Source organism: Rhamphochromis sp. 'chilingali', assembly GCF_963969265.1.
Source record: "Rhamphochromis sp. 'chilingali' genome assembly, chromosome: 3".
NCBI lineage: Eukaryota > Metazoa > Chordata > Actinopteri > Cichliformes > Cichlidae > Rhamphochromis > Rhamphochromis sp. 'chilingali'.
Genome location: NC_137931.1, coordinates 38180360 through 38200134, shown reverse-complemented (window position 1 = coordinate 38200134; position 19775 = coordinate 38180360). Strand labels below are relative to the sequence as shown.

Sequence of the window (19775 nt, the reverse complement as noted above, 5' to 3'; positions counted from 1 at the left end):
TCTTTTTAGTCGAGTCCTTCTACCGGACAGTATTCAGAAGAGTTTTCGTTTGTTAAGCCACTTAACACTGACCTATGACTCATTCAGCCATAAAAAATAAATATTTAGGACAAAAAGTAGTAATAGCAGGCCTAAAGAAAATATCTACATCAGATGATTAATATCTTAAAGTGATGTCCTTAAGAAATAGTAAAACCAAATCCAGCAAAAGCTGGAGAGATGGATCTGGTCCTTCAGCCTCACCAGGAATGGTCTCAATGGAAAGGCCAAGATGTCATTCTTAAGGAAAATGCAGAGGAAGTCAAATTACACAAGAACCAGCCTGAAAATCAGTGCCAACAGGTCTCATGAAGTGAAGAATTCAAATTTTGAAAAGTGAAAACTGTGGAGGTTCTGCGCTGGTTTGGAACTGTATGTAACTATATCAGCCAGTGATCTTGGTGCTGTGGGTCGAAATTAAAGGAATTGCAAAATCAGAAAAATACCACTTGATTTTGAACCACTTTATAATGCAATCTGGAAAGTGTCTGATTGGTAAAAGCTTCATTTTTCAGGATGACAACGATCCCAACGATGCTAATGCAGTAAAATACCTGAAAATACCACACACGTCAGTCAGACTGGCCTCCCCAGAGCCCAGTCATCGACATTAGTGAAACAGTGTGGGATCATGTAGATATAGAACAGAACAAAAGGCAGCCAACATCCAAAGAAGAGCTTTGAATGTCCTACAAGAATCCTACCCGACGACTACTTAAAGAAACTATAGGAAAGCTTAAAATTGTTCAGGCTGTGAAGAATGAAGGTGGTCACACCAAATATTGACCTTCAAGCTCATTACTAAAAACTCTGTTTTTGCCTTATATATTTCCAAGTGTTTTTTTTTTACATTTCAATAAATCACTGGATACATTTCACATTTTCCTAGCAAAATATAAAGAAGTGAGGGGTGGCTCAAGACTTTTGCACACTGCTGTACTTTCAGATAAATGGAGAGCCCGTACATTTTAAGGTAATAAATAATAATAAATAACAGCACTTTACTTTTTCATATTTCTGATTACTAACCAGGTCAGATACATCTGCTGTGACGTGACACACAGTCACTGGAGAAAACACCAGAGTGCCCTCACAAAATGATGACCAAGCCTCAGAAAAATATGGAAACCATTAGCTTTTATTGTTTTAGAGATTTTTACAAAAAACAAAAAAAAAAAAAAAAATGTGCGATTCCCTCAAATACTTCAGAATGTTTTTCACATAACAGATTTGTGCCAAACACGTCAATTTCAGTTTCATCATTTTCAGACATAACAGATGATCGACAGACTTAAAAAAAACAAAAAAAATCAAGTAAGTCACCTTGGCATATAAGAAATCTGTTAAGCTGGATTGAGCAAACTTATGTTGCCGTGTGTTTGGATGAATGAAGACTAGTAATTATTTTAAGAAATAATTACTAGTCTTCATTCAATATGCTTCATATTCTGAGTTGTAAACTGTGCAGCCTATGCATGAAAAACATGTACGAGACGTCAGTATGATTTGAAACGGTGCGGTAGTGTGTACGCCAGTATAACTGTGTGCCTCTGTGTAGGAGTATGTCTGTATATTAAAGGCTTCCCAGTGAAATGAAAAGACACTCGATGAGGGAGAGTTTGAGCAGAGCGCCTGAGGTTGGTGTGGTGACGGCCAAGACGACAAGAAAACATCAGATTAATTCTATATAAAAAGAAGCCCTAACAGTGATTTGTACCATCGCTTTCCGCCCTCGCTCCAAATTTCAAGCAAATGACAACATATTTCCAGCAGTCAGTTACACAGTGGTCCCCTCAATTAACAACAAAAGACTTAAAAAATAATTATCACAGACGCTTGAAACTCTGGGTCTAAATCAGTCGTTAAACTCCTTCTCAAAGCCAAATTTGGCACGATTCAGTGATTGCCTCAACATGTTTAAACACCCCACGGACCTCAAACGACTTCCTGAAAAAATCTGATGAATAAGTCACATTACATTAACTGATGTGAGGTTCCCTTAGGCGAGGAGGTGGGGGGTGGGTTCACAGTAATGCGTTTACTCTAAAGGGTTTCATTGATTTTTCAGAGGGCTTTTTAAAGTGAACCTACCATGCTTTTCCTTCTTTTCTGTGATACAGCTTTTGCTACAAAGGTGGATGCTTTATTATAAATGGCCAAAGTTTGACATAATGAGGTCACCAATTAAGCTCGAGCATCAGAGTGCAGTAAACTCCTGGTTTCAGACAGATTTTTCTACTTCTGGCTCTGTAAAATGTCAGCGTCCTGTCCTTCTGAATAAAGCTATCCTTCAAGCTTTATTTATTGGTCCTGTCATTGTTTGCATTTATACCTGAGCCCAGTGTGTCTACACTAATCATACTGACTTGAAACCAGGTAGAAGACTTTAAAAGTGATCCAATCTAAGCACAAACTGCTAAGCTGTAGACTCAATGTAGCTCTATAAGCAGAGCGACCCACCGCAGGGTGGGCAGTGAATTGGATTTAAATTTAAATCTGATTGATCAGGATCAAACAACTAAAGGTGCACATATTTCACTAGCAGGTTTACTTCATGTATTGTGTTTTAAATCAAGCAAACACAGTTATCTTTTTTACACTGTTGTACGTTTAGTCCTCTAAACTGGAAGTGAGTTTGCGGTTTTGTTTTGTTTTTTTTTAAGTTGACACGATCAATCTAAAGGTTTCTGTCAAAAGTGATGTATGACAGAGGTGCCAGCTGGATCGGCTCTTTGGCTTTCCATTGCACTCGCCTCTCCTCTTCTTGATTCCATTGTCGTCTAATGATGCCGTCTCACAGAGGACACCGGCCGGATGGACCGGAAGTTCCTACTGTAACACCATGCTTCCCAAATTATGTGAACAATATATAAAATTCAGGAAAATCCCCAATAAAAACACATTTTGTTTAAATTTCTTTAAGTTAATAACTAAAAGATAACCAGATTAAAACTGTTAACATAATAATAGAGAAACCATCTGTCCACTTCCTTCTACCTATCCAATTCCTGCTGTCAATAGGCAAGATGTGGGGTACAGTCTATTACAGGTTTAACACAGATTGACAGACATCCATTCATGCTCACATTCACACTAGTTCAGCTAAAAATGGAAGTCTAAGGACTGTGGATGAAGCTGGAACACCTGGAGAGAAACCACATAGAACATACAAACTGCACAGAAATGCCCCAACTCACTGCTGGATTTGAACCCAGGACCTTCTTAGAGTGAAAAACCGCATGCCTCCTGAACAATTTTGGCTCCTCTATCATCAAAAGCCTTTTGTTTGTTAGGTGCAGCCAATCAGATAAAAGCTGGTTTAAAAGTAGAGGAACTAAACTGCTTGTTTCAGAGGAAGAACTTAGAGGCTGCACCAATGCCCAGTATAAGATAAAGAAGGATTATTTCCAACTGTGAGTTGTGCAAAGCTAATACTCGAGTCCAAAATTAAAAATGAGCATAACTGGTCAACTTCAAGGCAAAGAAGAATGATCTTTTATGAAGATTACACTTTCATTTTTTTTAAAAGTATTCTAAAATTGCTAATTCATTTTCAGTTCAACAAGCACCGAACCTACAGCCAAATCCCCTCCAATCACTAAGAAATCTTATAGTAATTCAAGTCAGTACAACAATTAACAGAAAAACAAGAAACAAACTTTGAATCGCTTAACCATGAAAAACAGGGGGGGGGAAAAAATCAAGGGCTCAATGTGATTGATTTCAATAAAAACTTGTGATTGGATTCAACAGATTGAATGCACCTCTTCCTGTGGAGTGATACAACATGCTACTTTAGGCAAACATTCTGTGCTTTAGCTAGCAGTGTTTCTTATTGCCACAAGTCACATTAGGAATGAGTTCGTGTTCACAAACGGAGCCCGTTGAGGGGCGACTGTGTCCGATTAGTTATATGACACTCTCTCTACGAGCAGCAGGTGTCAGCGTCTCTGAAATGTGTAGCTAACATAAAATAAATACACACTGAAAGGAATCGGCCGTGCACTGTTACTGAAATGTTATGTCGCTCCCGTGATGGAGCGCTCTGTCCAGGTTTGGCTACTGCCGAGGGAGGTTAGGAGAGCAGCTACTCTGGTCAGTAAATATAAAGAAGGTACAAAGTAAGCATCATTTGAGTCCATTTTGGAGTGTGTTTTTCGCATATTAAAAACGGCAGAGCCAAATAGTCCCGCAGCACTTTGTCTCCTGCGGATGGCTTTGCTAATCACATGCAAATGTTTGATCAATGCAGTATCAGCCCTTTACACTGCAACCACACTGCGAGAAAAAACTAGATGCCTGTGAATGGCACACAGAAATAATTTGTCAAAGCGGAGTACTCAAATGTGCAATACAGCAGATCTCTGTTAGGATCCCCCGGATTCAATAATGCCTTCGGAGGAGGAGAAGTATCTTATTTTCTACTCTGCAGCACAATTTGTTCTGATCTGTTCCACCTAGTACAACTGCCTTCTGACAGTCTGAACAGCAGTCATATAGAGAAAAGCAAATCTGATGTATTAAAATAAGGCGTGTGCTTTACTTAACCCCTTAACATGTGGCACTACAAAAAGGTTGATCTATGAAATAAGTTAAAATGTGTAACATACGGATAAACAGTTCATATTGGATGTTTTAGGACTAATCATATTTGTGTCCTTATGTACAATAAAGTGAGGAACAGTACAAGGCACACATTTAACAGTTGAATTGTTACAAAGATATAAATAACCAACAAAAAAAAAGTAAAGAAAAGTTCATGAATAGTGTGTGCTCTCCTCTAACTCTGTCCAATGTGCTTTCATTGATTTTTCTCTGCAGCGCTCTCGAGTGGTCTATTTCAAGACTTGAAGTGTCATCGTGGTTGACCTGTCCAAGCAACCTTGGGAGCAGTGACACCTTAACGAGGCTAGCAGCAGTCAGATGGATCACTGTGTGTTTGTGTGTATACGTGCGTGTATTAAATGATGTCTACAAAGCTGCCAGGGAACAGTCCCGTCCTGCCATTCCTCTGCAGCGTGCCTTTGAACCAGCCATCTTCCCTCTTCCTGTGAACAAACACAATGTCGCCCTCCTTAAGTTCCAGCTCTGCTTCGCTCTGGGGAGGATATGATACAACCACCCTGTACCTGAAAGAGAATAGCCAGGCAGATGGTGAATGATACACACTGCAACAATGGCAATGAGTGTGTCCTGGAAACAGATTTAAAAACAACAAACAACATGCACACATGGAAAAATTTGAGTGTATATATCCCACTCAAACTGAACTGAATTAGGAACACCATAACATGGACACAAAGTTCTAGTCTAAACAGGCCTTCATGAATCTGGCTATTGATTGATCTAGTTGTACAGATAAACAATAATCTGAAACAGTCCAAAGAAACAGCGCATTTACCTCTCACATATGATGGGACGTGCGTCATGCTGTTGAGATAAAAGAGAGGAGCAGGGCTGGCGGGGAGGAGGAGCGATAGGAACACATCCATCAAGGGGACTGCTCTTCCGATGGGAGGACTCTGGGACTGAGGAGGAGGAGGATGACGAGGCAGAAGCAGCAGCAGGTTCAGAGTCCAGGCAGCTCGCTGGGCCAGAGGGAGGGGAGGTGTCAGGGCCCACAGCACCATGTAGCAGCTCTCCAGCAGCAGCGGCCTGCTCAGCCTCAAGGGTAGGAGAGGAGGGGGGCGAAGGGCGAGACTTCTTCTTATTGGAGGACAACAGCTTCAGAAGACTTTTCTTTTCTCTCTGCAAAATGAAGACAAGCATTTTTTTTTTTTTACCCCTGAGGCGATGAGAAGTAATTTTCAGACGCGCAGACAGACATAATCTAATGTCTGGACCTGTTCGTTTCTCCCTACGCAAACGAAAAACTGTGGTGGGACAAATTCCAATTTTTTATTTTTTATTTTTGCAGGCAAGGTAGATGTGTAAAAACATGGCATCTATTTGTTAAGCAGACATTAAAAAAAAATATATATATATAACAGCCCTCCTTGTTGTTCCTACTGGTGAATCGTCCCTGCATGATTAACATTTAAATAAAAATTAAGTCTCCCAGGGCATTTCAATCATCTGCTACAAATGAAGACATTCATTACTATGATGGAAAAAAACAAAACAGGTATCTATTAAAAACACAAACAGCAACAGACAATTGGAGACCATTTAAATTCTTCCAGAGTGTCTAAAAACAAATCCAACCTTGATGTCTTTATCCAGTCTGCAGGCAGGAGCTGCATTGTTAGATGTGGGATTGAGAGCGGAGTTGCTCCCAGGGTTGACAGGCACAGCGAGGACAGGTACAGGTCTCAAAGCGTCACTATCCAAAGATGCAGCGCTGACATTGGGTGGGGTCAAGGAGGCAGCTGCGCAGCCCATTGCCACCCCTACTCGAGTGCAGCCTTGTGCAGGGCTTGACCCGGGCTGCGAGCACACTGCGAGGTGTGGGAGATACGTCACGGGTGTTGCAGACTGTATTGGTGTCACTGCTGCTGTGGGCCTGTCCTGACTGTGACATGCAGCTGTAAATTCAATATATGAAAATTAAAGGTTTAAATTTGTCTTCATACAAAAGGACAAAATCCATTTTAAGCCAGTGAGTTTACCTGTCCTGACCGCGTTGCGAGCCTGATTCACGGTCATCTGGGAGGTGACGTGCAGTGAGACTTTTGGCTGTTGGCCTGTGGCTGTTTGAGCTGTGGTGACCACCGCTGCAGGCTGGGAGTTGGCAGGTGCAACGGCGGGGCATACAGTCAGCGGTTTGTTAAAATCAGGCCCTGAAACAATGGCTCCAAGGGGAGCAGAAGAAGGGCTGACGATGGTGACACCTCTGCCTGCCTGAGTGCACAGACTCAAGGGCACTTTGGGCTGAGAGCTCCCAGACGCTGTCCTGCAGAGGGAGAGAGGAAGTAAAAAGGTGTAAGACACAGTGCAGCTTTATATGATGAGATGCATCTTTAGTGTGAAGTGTGCCCGGCAGCTCTAGTGTGTGCACTAGCATCCAGAACACCAATATATTAGAGTTTCAGAAAAGATTAATCACAGCCTGGACAACTAAGATTTCAGTACATCAAATATAAGATCCTGACTTTATGATAACCAAATATTCCAGTAGAGCAGATTGTTCTCTCTGGTTTGGAGGACAGTTGTTGCCCCAAATAAGAAAGTATAAATATTTCAGGATCTTTAAAAGTGATGGTGAGGGCAGTGTCTGAAAATAACAAGACTGCGGGTACAAGCTAACATAATTAGCTAACCCACTGGGTGGCTGGGCTAAGCCTTAGACACAAGGTGAAGAGCTCAGAGTGGAGATGCTGCTCCTTTGTGTCAAAAAGGAGACCGCTCATCCTTACAAGGATGCCACCTGGATGTTTCCCTTAGGAGGTTTACGAGCTGTACCCAACCGATAGACCCAGAACTCACTGGGGATTACACAGCTCTCCTGGCTGGCTTGAGAACACCTCGAGATCCCCTAGGAGGAATTGGAAAACATTGCTGGGAAAAGCGAGGTCTGGAATACCCGGCTTCGCCAGCAGTCACTGTGACCTGACTTCAGATAAGCGGAAGATTATAAATGGACAAATAAAAATGCACAGCACCATAGCTCTGTTTTTAGAAGGATCATTTCCAGATTTAAGTAGCTTACCACTACCCGATCCACCTCATAAACACTTTTCTGTCGATGATGCCTGGACAACACTTTTGATTTTAGCACCTGGAGGAGCAGCTGTACCAATCATTTTATTGACCCTGAAAGAATCTGGAAAGTTTTAAGTCTGTGTGCCTCTCTGTGGTTGTTTGGAACTGAAGTAGCATTTAGTAAATTACATTAGCCATAAGAAGGTAAAGATTTCTGGTCTTAAACTGTGACTAATAAGAGTCACGGTTATGGTTTAAATTGACCATAAACCAAAAACTTACTAAAACCTTAAATGAGGTCTACAATTTTGTCAGACTGAAAGCTGAATGCAGGAAAACAAAAAACTCTCATGAGGAATTTATGCAGCAAAATGTATTTTTTATGGGAGTTATTCTTTGCTAAGCTGGTTCAATAACTCAGCAAAAAGCATTTGTGCAGAATAAACATCAGGTGTGGCTTTATCAATAAAACACAGCATACTTTACACTATCAGCAAACTGGAGGAATTTTTATGCTATAGCTTTGCATCATAAACAAAAGGATGTGAAAGCGAGTGCACCTGTGTGTGTGTATACAGTATGCTGATAAGAATAACCTGACCTGCTGACGGGGCTCATGTAGTTCCCAGGAAACACTCCAATCTTGCCCGTGTGCATGGACGTGCCCTTGAACCAGCCATCCTGACAGCGTTCCAGCACCAGAAACATCTCTCCTTTCCTCAGCTCCAGTTCATCCTCCTTTCGAGGAGTGTAGGGAAACATTGCCACATAGCTGCATGAAAAACAAACAAAGATGAGACATTTACCAGACACATAGATGGCTTTCATGGCGGACTTTCTCCCCTCTGGAATAAAAGCATGCCATTTGCTTTGCGTTCATCCCATCATCCAGTACATCTGTCATCAGCTCCTCTGGGAGCCTCCAGCAAAGACAGTGCCCTCTGACCCAGAGAAAATCTGCACTGGAGGACAAAACAATTTGTGGGTCATGTCTCTGCCGCTGCCAAAAAAAAAACAGGCCTCAGCTGGGATGTTTTCAGTCTGATTTCAGTGTTGTCTGCGAGGGAACATAAATGGATGAGTCTGACATGCATGCAATGGCAGGAAAACAGGCATGAGTGGATCTAATTCTTATCAGGTGGTGGTTTGTCTTCAGGGAGTAATGAGGGTAAAAGGTGAAAGGGTCAAAAGTGAGGGGTCACCGAGTGGATGGACCAATGGGACCCAGGAGACTGTCACTCCCAGACTTTGACCCCTTCACCTGAGCAGAAGCTCACACTCTGCAGACTCTCAACTGACAGATGAGGGGGAGGGAGGGAGAAAGAGGGGGCTGTGTGAGAGACAGATGAGGATTTCCTCCCTCTGATCCGAGCATGTGCATTAAGGCTTTGGGCCATCAGTGCACAAACCGCTTGTGACATTTCACTGCACATTTCAGAAGACTGCATATTTTCATGTGGGACTGTTTTTATTACTCACACTGTGGGTCTTTGTCTCCCACTTTGGTCGCTTATGCTGGGGGAGGGTCTCTGTCCGGCAGCCAGCGAATATGCAGCTCCACCGACGGAGGACTGGGGGGGAGGCGGTGGGGGTGGTGGGAGAGCATCCTATAGAGGAAAGGAAAAAAAAAAAATCACATTATTTTTCACTATGTCACTTATTTCCTCTCAGTTTGAATCAGAAAGATCAGGAAAAAAAGCAGAATGGACCACAGGAAGAAGAAAAAAACCAAACAGACTGCACGTTGCATAAGCACAGAAACCAGTTTGTTTATGAGAAACAAAGGAAGAAGAAGAATGAGAGATCATCTGTCATTTGGGTTATTCCCTCCAGCTGTCAACACCAGGGAGAGTGGTTTGGCAGCCTCCGTCGTCTCGTCCCCGACGTCCCATTGCAACGGAGGATCTCCTTTTCTGCTTGTTTGTTTGTTGCTAGGACACCGCATAGCTTGATGTTAAATCCATTGCAGTATTTAATTGGGAACATATGAAGTGAAAAGCATGTCTGTTGGCACACTTGAGAGCAACCCTCAAACCAGTCATGAGTAGATTCATCTTGACTCACTTGTTTTCCCTTGGTGAACGTCTTTAAGGTCAAAAGAGGCTCAAGCTTTTGACTGGAGGCCTTTAGGGGATTTTCTTTGTATGTCTTTTGTGCTTCTAGGATTACAGGATTAAAATATAAGTCACCAACTTCCTCTGTCACCACACAAAGCAGAAGTACAATTTTAGAAAGAAGTCAAAAATTCACAAGATTAATTTTTCATGTTTGAAAATTATAAACTTGTTATCTGATGTCTGCCTTTGTCTGCTGTCCAGCCTCCATTGCACTCTACCTTAAAATCTGTTACGATGGATGGGCAAACCAAAGGACAGCAAACACGTATTTATTCAGGATATGCTCAGTTGAGCCATATGGATCACAGCTACCAGATGCTTGACAACAGGCTTCCCTTCCAGGTCCAGGAGGAAACTTTTTAGTGCTCACCCAAGTTCTCCATCTCTTTGGTGGTATCATTGGAGCATCTAAACAAGATGCTTTCTGGCTGCTTTCCTGTGGAGATTATTGGGCATGCTCAATTTGAAGGAGGTCTAGGATAGATCTAGAATGTTTTATGTGGCTTGGGAACCCCTCAAGAGCAGGAGGAAGCAAAAAGTGTTACCCTGCTTAGCCTGCTACCAACAAAACCCAACTTCACATAAGCAAAATTGAATAGAAGGATCTGTCTTTAACAGCTTTGTTTTTCTCTTTTAAAAAAATAAATGGAAAATGACATTCTTTTACAACAGCAAAAATGGCCCCTGAAGCTTTTCAAACAGATGTTCTTGTTATCTTTCAATACATAATATTCTTTTTAGTGGAAATTTGTTCTTCTGAATAAAGATCAAACAGATTTAATTTTGGGTCTAGTGAAACTTCATCTTATTTTTTTCCTCTTCACATCGCTTTGAGCTCTTCCCAAACCCTTTTATTCTTTCTACATTCCAAAATGGTGACAAAATGTCCTTTTAACTTGCGTATATTTAGTACTTATGGCTGGCATATTTTTTAATAACAATTTAACCTGGCAGGACCAACATATATTGGCATTAACCGGTTATAATTTGTGTTCAAACTTTGGTTATGAATCCTTTTGTTTTCTCTTTGCCATGAGTCGTAGTTTTGGAGTCAGTTAATCCGGGTTTATAATTAACTTTGGAAATGAAACACAGTAAATAATCAAAAAAAAAGAGAAAACAACACATCATTATAAAATCGTAAACTGTTAAAAAAAAAAAAAAACCCAGATGAAGTCCCAGTGTGTTGGAATGATGCTGAAGAGGACTCTCCTATCCAGGAGCGAGATGAGTCTTCCCAAACCGAATGCTGGCAGTTCTGCACAGCAGAGTAATAGCTTCCATGACACACTGGGGGAGGAGAGTGGCACTCAGACAGCCCTGCGGTGTGCGTACGGGCTGTGTGTATGTGTGAGTGTCGATGTGCGTTTCGGTTCGCTGCCGACGCTTGAGCTGAGATAATTAGGTTGCCTGCAGGCTGGAGAAATCATCTGTACAAAAACATCATGTTGGGTTCCCAAGTGAAGCGGAGAGCGCAACCTTTTGTGTACACATTCCTGCTCATTCAGAAACTCCACATGCCAGAGCATACACACAGACAGACAGGAAGTGTACGTGCTGCTTTGTGTGGGCTGCAGGGACTTCTTGACATTTTTAGCTGCACTCATTCTTTTTCCCTCTACACATAGGTGTTGTTAAAAAGTTGTTTGCAAAGTGTAGAATTGTAAAAACCATTATCGGCACAGAATACAGATGAACAAAACTTTGTCTAAAAGACCCTGACATAAACGGATGTCTGGCCAATCATCGGCAACACGTTTTAACGCTTTGAGGTTTAAGTCTTCATTGATGGTAACCGCAAACCTACATTTTAATCCTACAGGTGATAGAGACGATAACTTAGACCTCAGGGGATTACTGGATCAGTTAATCCAATCTCAATAGAATAACCGGTATAATGTATGCCATTGCCAGATGATGTTATGCTGTTTTTGAAAGTCTGGAGTGACATAAGAAGTGTACTAAATGTTGGGCTTCTACCACTCTTTACAAGCCCTGCAATACAGTCCATCTAAGCTCCGGTAGGCCTGACGGTGCATTCACACTTTGACCTTGAGATCAAGGCTACCGGCCACTGAAATTTTTAGTAGATACACTTAAGTTGTGAATGTGAAAATCCTGAGTGACTTCCTTCTCCAGTTATCACCTTGAGGTCAGGGTCACTGAGATTCAAAGTCGTCCAAGATTTTTAGTAGATGCACTTATAGCATCAATTTCAAATTCCTACGTTGCTTCGTTTTCTAGTTGTCATATTGACAAACTTGGGTGTCCAAGTCAGAGCACAGCACCAAGTCAGAGCTCAATCACAGCCGGCTGGCAACCACAAGGCAGCTGTGAGCTGCCGTCATGTCAGGGTTGGTGTGGAAACCTTTAGGGCTAAGCTGGAGTCATTTTTGTGGATGAGTGGAGTCACGCATCCATGATTTCAAACGCTCAGATGGAGCAATGGCCTGTTTGGTATGACGGGGGGAAAGGGAAGTCGGCCTAATTGCTGACAGAAGGAGAGTGAAGCCTCTGAAAAGCAATAAATATCTTGTGGAAAAAAGAGCTGAAGCTGGTTTCTGTTTTTCCTTCTTTTTCTTTTTTTCAAGTTATGCAATTACAGACCAGGGAACAGGATATTTACAAGTCAGCTGGTTAAATGACTCATCTCAACCAGAATCATGGAGTGAAGAGGAATGTACATTTTTCAACTCTGTGTGTTTAAAGCAGACCCATTATTCTCATTCCTAACTGCAAATTCTTATTCTTGAACTCTGTTAGAGAAGCTTTGCATGACTTATGGCTCAAAATAATCCTTGTTTATCTAATGCTGGGTTTTGCTCCAGCTCTGACTATCTGAAAAATCCTGTGTGTAACATATGTTTGGGCACGTACAACCCATCTAAAAAATTTTGTATAGCATCATTCAGAGGCAACAGCACTCCCCACGTTGCCCGCCTGGCAGGTTGACAACAATGCCCTATCAGCCTTTTACAGGCTGAGGGGTAAAAAGAGGTTATGGTGGGTGGATGTCTTTCTACTAAATTAACCAACAACAAGAGAACCAATGATCATTAGACCACTTAAGTCCCCAGTAACAATCAACATTTACTTTAAAATTCATACAAATGCTGTCTTGAGCAATTTTTTTTTAAAGTCTTACCACAGGGATGGATGTGTAGCTCGTCTCTGAGGGAAATGTGAAGACGGTTGCTGTAGTAACAGGACTGCTAGGAGGCGGGGTCACAATTAGGCCAGTTGTGCAAATATGTACCTGTCAACAAAAGACAAATGTAGACCATTAAAAACACTGCAACGACTCCTCACACACAAAGAATAGAAATGAGCTCCAGCTATTCTGATTAATTACACCTACAGGATGAGGACATATGTGCATCACCGCTGATCCCAGCACAGAGTGTTTATGGCACAGATTTGGATGTCAGTACAGCTAAATAACTGTGCAACAACTGGGGTTTTTGACCCTAGATTTTAGTTAGGTTTATTGCTGTATATTTACTTCTTAGTTTGCCCTTTGTTTTGGTCATTTTGTTTTGTATTCGAGCTTCTAACTCCTGTTATCTTTTCCAGGATTTTATTCTTTCCTGTCTCAGTTCTGTTTCCTTTTGTGATTCATAAATAGATATAGTTTAAATATAATAATTATATTATATTAAATTTAAAAAAAAATGTAAGAAGTTAATATAATAAGCTAAATAAGATAATTAGCTGAGCTTCAGTTTTTCATCCTGTGTTCACCGTCTCCCTTTCCGTGTTAGGTATTTAATTGTTTTATGACTTCCCATTTTATACTGGTAGTTTCTGTCACTGGGACCTTTTCTAGTTTCGCTTCCCCTGTCTCATCATCTTGGATTTGTTTCGGCTGTGTCTTGTAGCCCGATGTTTCCCATCTCCCTGAAACCAGTTTGCATTAGTCCTTTGTTGCATTGCACCATTTGTTCACAGTCTTTCTGCCATGAACACAACATTGGAAAACCTCCCCTGTACCCTTAATGATAAGTTTAAACACCTGAGTGTATATCAATAAACGGTTCGCTGACCACTGGAATGGTCTCCGAGTAGCTGCATTCATGACTTTGGACTGCAGCTGGTGGTTTTTCTTTTGTTGTGCAGCCTCTGTGAGGTCTGCGTAGAGCAACATGAAGCAGGTTTTCACCGCCTCCAGATTCATGTTAGAAATTCCATCTAGTTAGCAGCAGATATCCAGATCTGTTTCAGCTGTAGTCTAACACAGGAAAGAGAAGAGACTCACTGGAAAAAGTGAAAAGAGTTTATAGCGCCTGAACTTTAAAAGAAGTGAGGGGACTGTCGATAATAAGCCTTGTGACAGGACCCTACAACCCTCCACTCTCCCGTGACCTTGAAGTGGACGGATGTATTGTCAACAATCAAGATTTCTCTTGCACGCAATAATTTTGGTGCTCTCCAAAAAGATTTTGGTCTTACTAATAAAAATCACCAGGAAAATGATAAAAATATACTTTTAAGCATTTTTCTTTCAGTTGAATCTCATTTACTAAATCATATGACACATTTTCTTCTTATCAAAAGGCCAAAAATAACAGGAATGGGCAAACATTTGTGTTAATTAGGGTAAGAGAGACTCACTGTAGTAACTACACACAGCTCAATTGTGCCTATTAGCATAATCACCCCCACAAGGCCAGTTTTTATTCAGGCAATAACGAGCGCTAGTAAATCTAATGCAGATGCCGTAGTTCTAACAGGCGGATTAAAAACTACAAAATTCTATAAAAACACGTCTACGGTCTATGTGTGGGAGAAAACTGACGTGAAAAATTACCCTGTGACTCGCCTGTCACATTGTGTGTAAATGACTCTCACTGAAACAGTGACGCACATGTGTGGCTTTTTATTCCAGTTATAACCACAAAGTTGGCCTCATGACATGACCTTACAGGCCAACAAAAAATCAGGTGACTGCACAGCAGGACATTTCATTGGACGTGTAAAGAGAGGCGGCTTTCCCAGTCAGTCATCCACATGAGTCATGATGGTGTGCTGGCAACAAGGCCATACTGTTGGACACACAATATCTCCCTGTAGCCTGTGGTCTCTCTCCATGGATGACTGCCTAAGACAGAGCCGCCTCCTAAGGTGTATTTTTCAGTAAGGAGGGCAAGAAAAATCTAACTCTGTACTCAAAAGTGGCACTGTTAGTGAAACGGCTGTCTGAAAAGAATAAATGCCAAAATACAAGGAGGGTGCACTATGTTAAATTAAATAAATACGTGTCCCTTGGGGTTTGTAGTCAAGGCTTTCAAACACAGCCTGTTTTCTTTGGCTTACCTTTGTCTATTGTTTGGGAATTGGAAGAAGAGGAGATGAGAAAAGGTAAACGGGAGACAGGAGACAAAATCTGTGCGTATAAAGCCTGGGGACTCTTTCTGTCGTGTTTTTATTAAACAAAGATCTATAAATCACACATATCATTAGCACTGTTGTCAGTAGGGGGGGGGATCACTTTACGCAGACATATACAGGTTCTTTTATTCCTGAAATATCATGATAATGATTACTGGGATAAGGTCGTTATAAACCTGATTATGCCTTCTGCACAGACAGACGGCTTTGATGATATGTAAATCATATTTACATGAAAAGCTTTTAGTTTTAAAAAAAAGAAGAAAAAAGACAGGATGATCCTCAATATCCGCTTTACTGCAGACAAGCGCTCGCCTTGTCTCCCTCTCACAAAGCAGCACATAAACACTCACTGCAGATGAAAGATTAATGATTGAGCTTAATAGGGGGTTTTGGAACGTAGCATTTCTGAAAGTCTGCAGCAACCAGACAATGAAGTAAGTACGTTAAAAAAAGAGGAGAAGAAAACAAATACATAAAAATCAGAAAGTAACAGAAAAAATGTTTTAGCTGCAAGCTCCCCAGACAACTCCCAGAACAACAAAATCTCTCTCAAAATAATAATAAACTACAAGCCTTATATTAACCTCCAACTCTACCATATTTTGATTAATGGATTCAACTACTGCATAATTTGTAGTTCAAAATAATCCTTCCACTTGTCTTGTGCTGGGTCTTGATGAAGCCCCTCAGTTCATGTTCTGTCAGAAAGAAGCCACTATAGCTATGCAGTGTCTTTAAAAATGAATATTTCTTACAGGCCTGAAAAGCAAAGCCTTAAACCTACATGAATTATCTCTGGCCAGCAGGAGGCGACTCCTCTGCCGCAAAAGCGAACTAGTTATATAAAGTCTACAGGCAAACTGGCTCCCTTATCTGTGACTTTTGTAAACACTTTCCTGATATGTTTATGTCTTCTATCATTAGTTTTATGTGATACTAAATGCAACATGGCCACAAATTTTAAAATTATGGTTCTCGTTGCTATCAACAAGCGGGACAAAGCATGGTAGTCACTGTGTGACTGACAAGTCCCTAGCCAATAAGCATGCACCGTCCCAAGGTTTCACAGATACATCTGCTTTGATACGATTTCCAAAAACTAAGAATGAGATGGGAAAACCTGCTGCTTAAGACTCAGTAGCAGTTAAATAAGCAATAGTGGATGCTAATGACTAAAATAAGAAAAGGCATAACAGGTCCCTTCCTATTATGCCGAGGAATTTAAACTACCAGTAAGTATCAGGGAATCCACCTTCCCCTAATAAAACTAACTAGATTAGTTCAGCACCATTTATAAAATTACTTGAAATGAATTCATTACAATTTAACAGCCTTTACTTCCCTTTGATAAGCAACAACTATTTGAATTCTTTTCAAATACCATTTACTTATTATTAGATGCACAAACTTTAAGAAACGGACAGCTCCAGGCCAAGTTAAACCCACAAAACATTTGTCTTGCACAGCACCAAGTCAGAGCTCAATCACAGCCGGCTGGCAACCACAAGGCAGCTGTGAGCTGCCGTCATGTCAGGGTTGGTGTGGAAACCTTTAGGGCTAAGCTGGAGTCATTTTTGTGGATGAGTGGAGTCACGCATCCATGATTTCAAACGCTCAGATGGAGCAATGGCCTGTTTGGTATGACGAGGGGAAAGGGAAGTCGGCCTAATTGCTGACAGAAGGAGAGTGAAGCCTCTGAAAAGCAATAAATATCTTGTGGAAAAAAGAGCTGAAGCTGGTTTCTGTTTTTCCTTCTTTTTCTTTTTTTCAAGTTATGCAATTACAGACCAGGGAACAGGATATTTACAAGTCAGCTGGTTAAATGACTCATCTCAACCAGAATCATGGAGTGAAGAGGAATGTACATTTTTCAACTCTGTGTGTTTAAAGCAGACCCATTATTCTCATTCTCATTCCTAACTGCAAATTCTTATTCTTGAACTCTGTTAGAGAAGCTTTGCATGACTTATGGCTCAAAATAATCCTTGTTTATATAATGCTGGGTTTTGCTCCAGCTCTGACTATCTGAAAAATCCTGTGTGTAACATATGTTTGGGCACGTACAACCCATCTAAAAAAGTTTGTATAGCATCATTCAGAGGCAACAGCACTCCCCAATGGCATCATACCTGTGAAGGTGCGCTGCAGGAGAGGCCCCCGCTGATCTCTCCGATTCGAGCTGCTGCCGTGGGGTTGCTGGAGCTGATGAGGACCGGACCGCTAATCTCCATGGAGTGGCGCTGGGGGGGAGGTGCTAGCATGGGTTTGTGCGACATGGTGAGAGAGGTGAAAGAATGTCGTTTCTTGCTGTTCTTCTTCTCCCCTACCCGGTGGGCACCATTTGTCTGAGGCCCTGAGGAGGCCCCTTCCCCGGAGTCTCCACTGGAGTCGGACGGCTTGTCCAACTCTATAAGCTGCCGAGCTGCCGAATTGAACTACAAGAGAGGAAGAGAGCCAGCAGGGTTATGAAGAGAGGAGTTGGAAGTAAGTAAAATGAAGGACTGATGGGGGAAGAAGCATTAAAATGATCACGAAAACTGTCACTCTCTATAATTAATCTTATTGTCATGGGAAGTCTCTCTTAATGTATTGACTGGAGAGGGTGAGGAAAAGAACGTGCCCAAGTTGGACATCACATTTTCAGTCCTCTGTCTCACATTTGTCTAACTTACATATGTCTACACAATTCAATTTAACTCAAATTATTCACCCATAAACACAAGAAGTGAATTTTATACCAATATAGAGATTCTGTATCAGCGTCCAAGAGCTTTGAAAACATGAATAAGCTCCAATGTCAGCACTGTCACCTTTACAGACACAAAAGAGGTTGCTGCTTGTCAAGCTTATAATTAACTAAGACAAAAAAGCTTTTATGCACTTGAAATTCTTTACAAACTTCCTAAAAACACATTTTTACATATTTGCTTTCATGCAATATTTTGTAGTCCTATCGTCTCACCTGCATCATTTATGAATAGCTGTTCAGCTTTGTGTTAAAAATGCTTTTACATTGTTATTAGTATTATAATGAATTTAGGATTCTTTTATTGGTTTTTAAATCTTTAAATGGTCTGGCACCTGCGTATCTGTCTGATTTGCTGAAGCCCTATGTCCCCACTCGTTCACTCCGGTCAGCTGAGCAGCTGTCTGTTGCTCTCAGTCCCCAAATCACGGCTGAAACTGAGAGGAGACCGAGCGTTCTCGATCGTGGCTCCTAAGCTTTGGAATAATCTTCCTCTTCACATTAGGCAATCGACATCAGTGCTGGTTTTTAAATCCGGATTGAAAACGCATTTTTATTCACTGGCTTTTGACTCAGTGGTTGACTGACTTGTATTTTATTGTTTTTGCTATGTTTATTATTTTATCGTATTTATTATTCTCATGGTATCTATTATGTTTCTATTGTTCAGCACTTTAGTCAGCCTTGTGTGTTTTTAAAGTGCTATATAAATAAACGATGATGATGATGATGATAATCTGTGTTGACTTTTTTCTCTGTCATGTTTTCCTCCGTTTTAACTTCTGTATGTTTTTGATCCTGATGTCTGCCCATCTGAATTTAGTATTCTGGTTTTGCTTTTTTGTAAAAGGACTTTGTGAAGATGCCATATAAATAAAATTAAGATAACTATTATTTTTTCTATATAAAACCAAAACAAGGTCTTAGTTAAAGCCTCGGTCACAAAGGCCTAGAGACCAGTTGGCAACTCCATGGCAACCTTTGATCGCTAGTTTAAAAAAAAAAAAAAGCGGATCCCCTGACCAGTTAGTGAGTAGCTGTTTGGGGCTGCTTCCTGTCATGGGATGAAAGCTTGTGCCAACACATTTTAAAGGGTGCAATTTTTACTTTGAAGAAGACAGTTCTCTGGTTCTGGTTTAAATTGCACTTTTAGTTTTACTATCAGTCAGGGAGTAGTTAGCCAGTATTTGCAGACAAATCGGTATATTCCATACAAACTATGACCGACCACAGCAATCAAAGTGATCAGCAATCAAAGAAATCACAAGGACTTTGGCGCAGTACCTTCTTTGTGACCAATTTTACTCAGTGACAGAAATCACCCCCCACAAACCTCTCGCCAACCAGTAGGCAAACAATAAGCATTTTTCCCCCAGTGGCTGGGGGTTACAGGGCAGGGGTCACTGAATGTCTTCCTGGCATGTGTGTCTGTGGTTTAACCAAACTAAAAATAGTAAAAAGCAATAATTTTGACAATTTTTCCCTTACAAAACACACTAAAGTACACTACAATATGAAGACAGCCTCTTTACCTTTAGTCAAATTTGTCAACACAATTAGCATTAGGTTTGTGCACACATTTTTTTTGACTAATATGACTAAGGATGACTTTTAATACATTAAAATAAACTGAACTGAACAAACAAATACTAAATTATAATATTTCTGCTGTTCATGATACATCTTCTGTGCAGGGGGCTTTAGTCTGAAAGAGTTGATGGTTCAAAGCCAGCTATGAAACCACAGGCTTTTTAACCCTTTCAGGCACCATAATGTATGACTGACAGTGAGGTATAAATCAAAGAAGCAACACTAAAAAGGGTTCAGTTAATCACAGGGTG

The 19775-nt window shown here is 41.0% G+C and overlaps 1 protein-coding gene across 1 annotated transcript in view; it reads right to left on the bottom strand.

The window, feature by feature from the left end:
* Positions 1-1201: 1201 nt before the first annotated feature.
* The window catches only part of sh3rf1 (SH3 domain containing ring finger 1), a 54932-nt gene continuing 36358 nt past the window's right edge, over positions 1202-19775 (bottom strand). The window contains exons 5-12 of the mRNA XM_080876779.1: positions 17318-17623; positions 12943-13053; positions 9160-9287; positions 8282-8452; positions 6648-6931; positions 6244-6563; positions 5441-5787; positions 1202-5168 (exon numbers count right to left, since the gene is read on the bottom strand). Of these exons, the coding sequence (XP_080732905.1) occupies positions 5000-5168; positions 5441-5787; positions 6244-6563; positions 6648-6931; positions 8282-8452; positions 9160-9287; positions 12943-13053; positions 17318-17623 (1836 nt within the window). The 3' untranslated portion in view covers positions 1202-4999. The remainder of the gene's footprint in view (positions 5169-5440; positions 5788-6243; positions 6564-6647; positions 6932-8281; positions 8453-9159; positions 9288-12942; positions 13054-17317; positions 17624-19775) is intronic.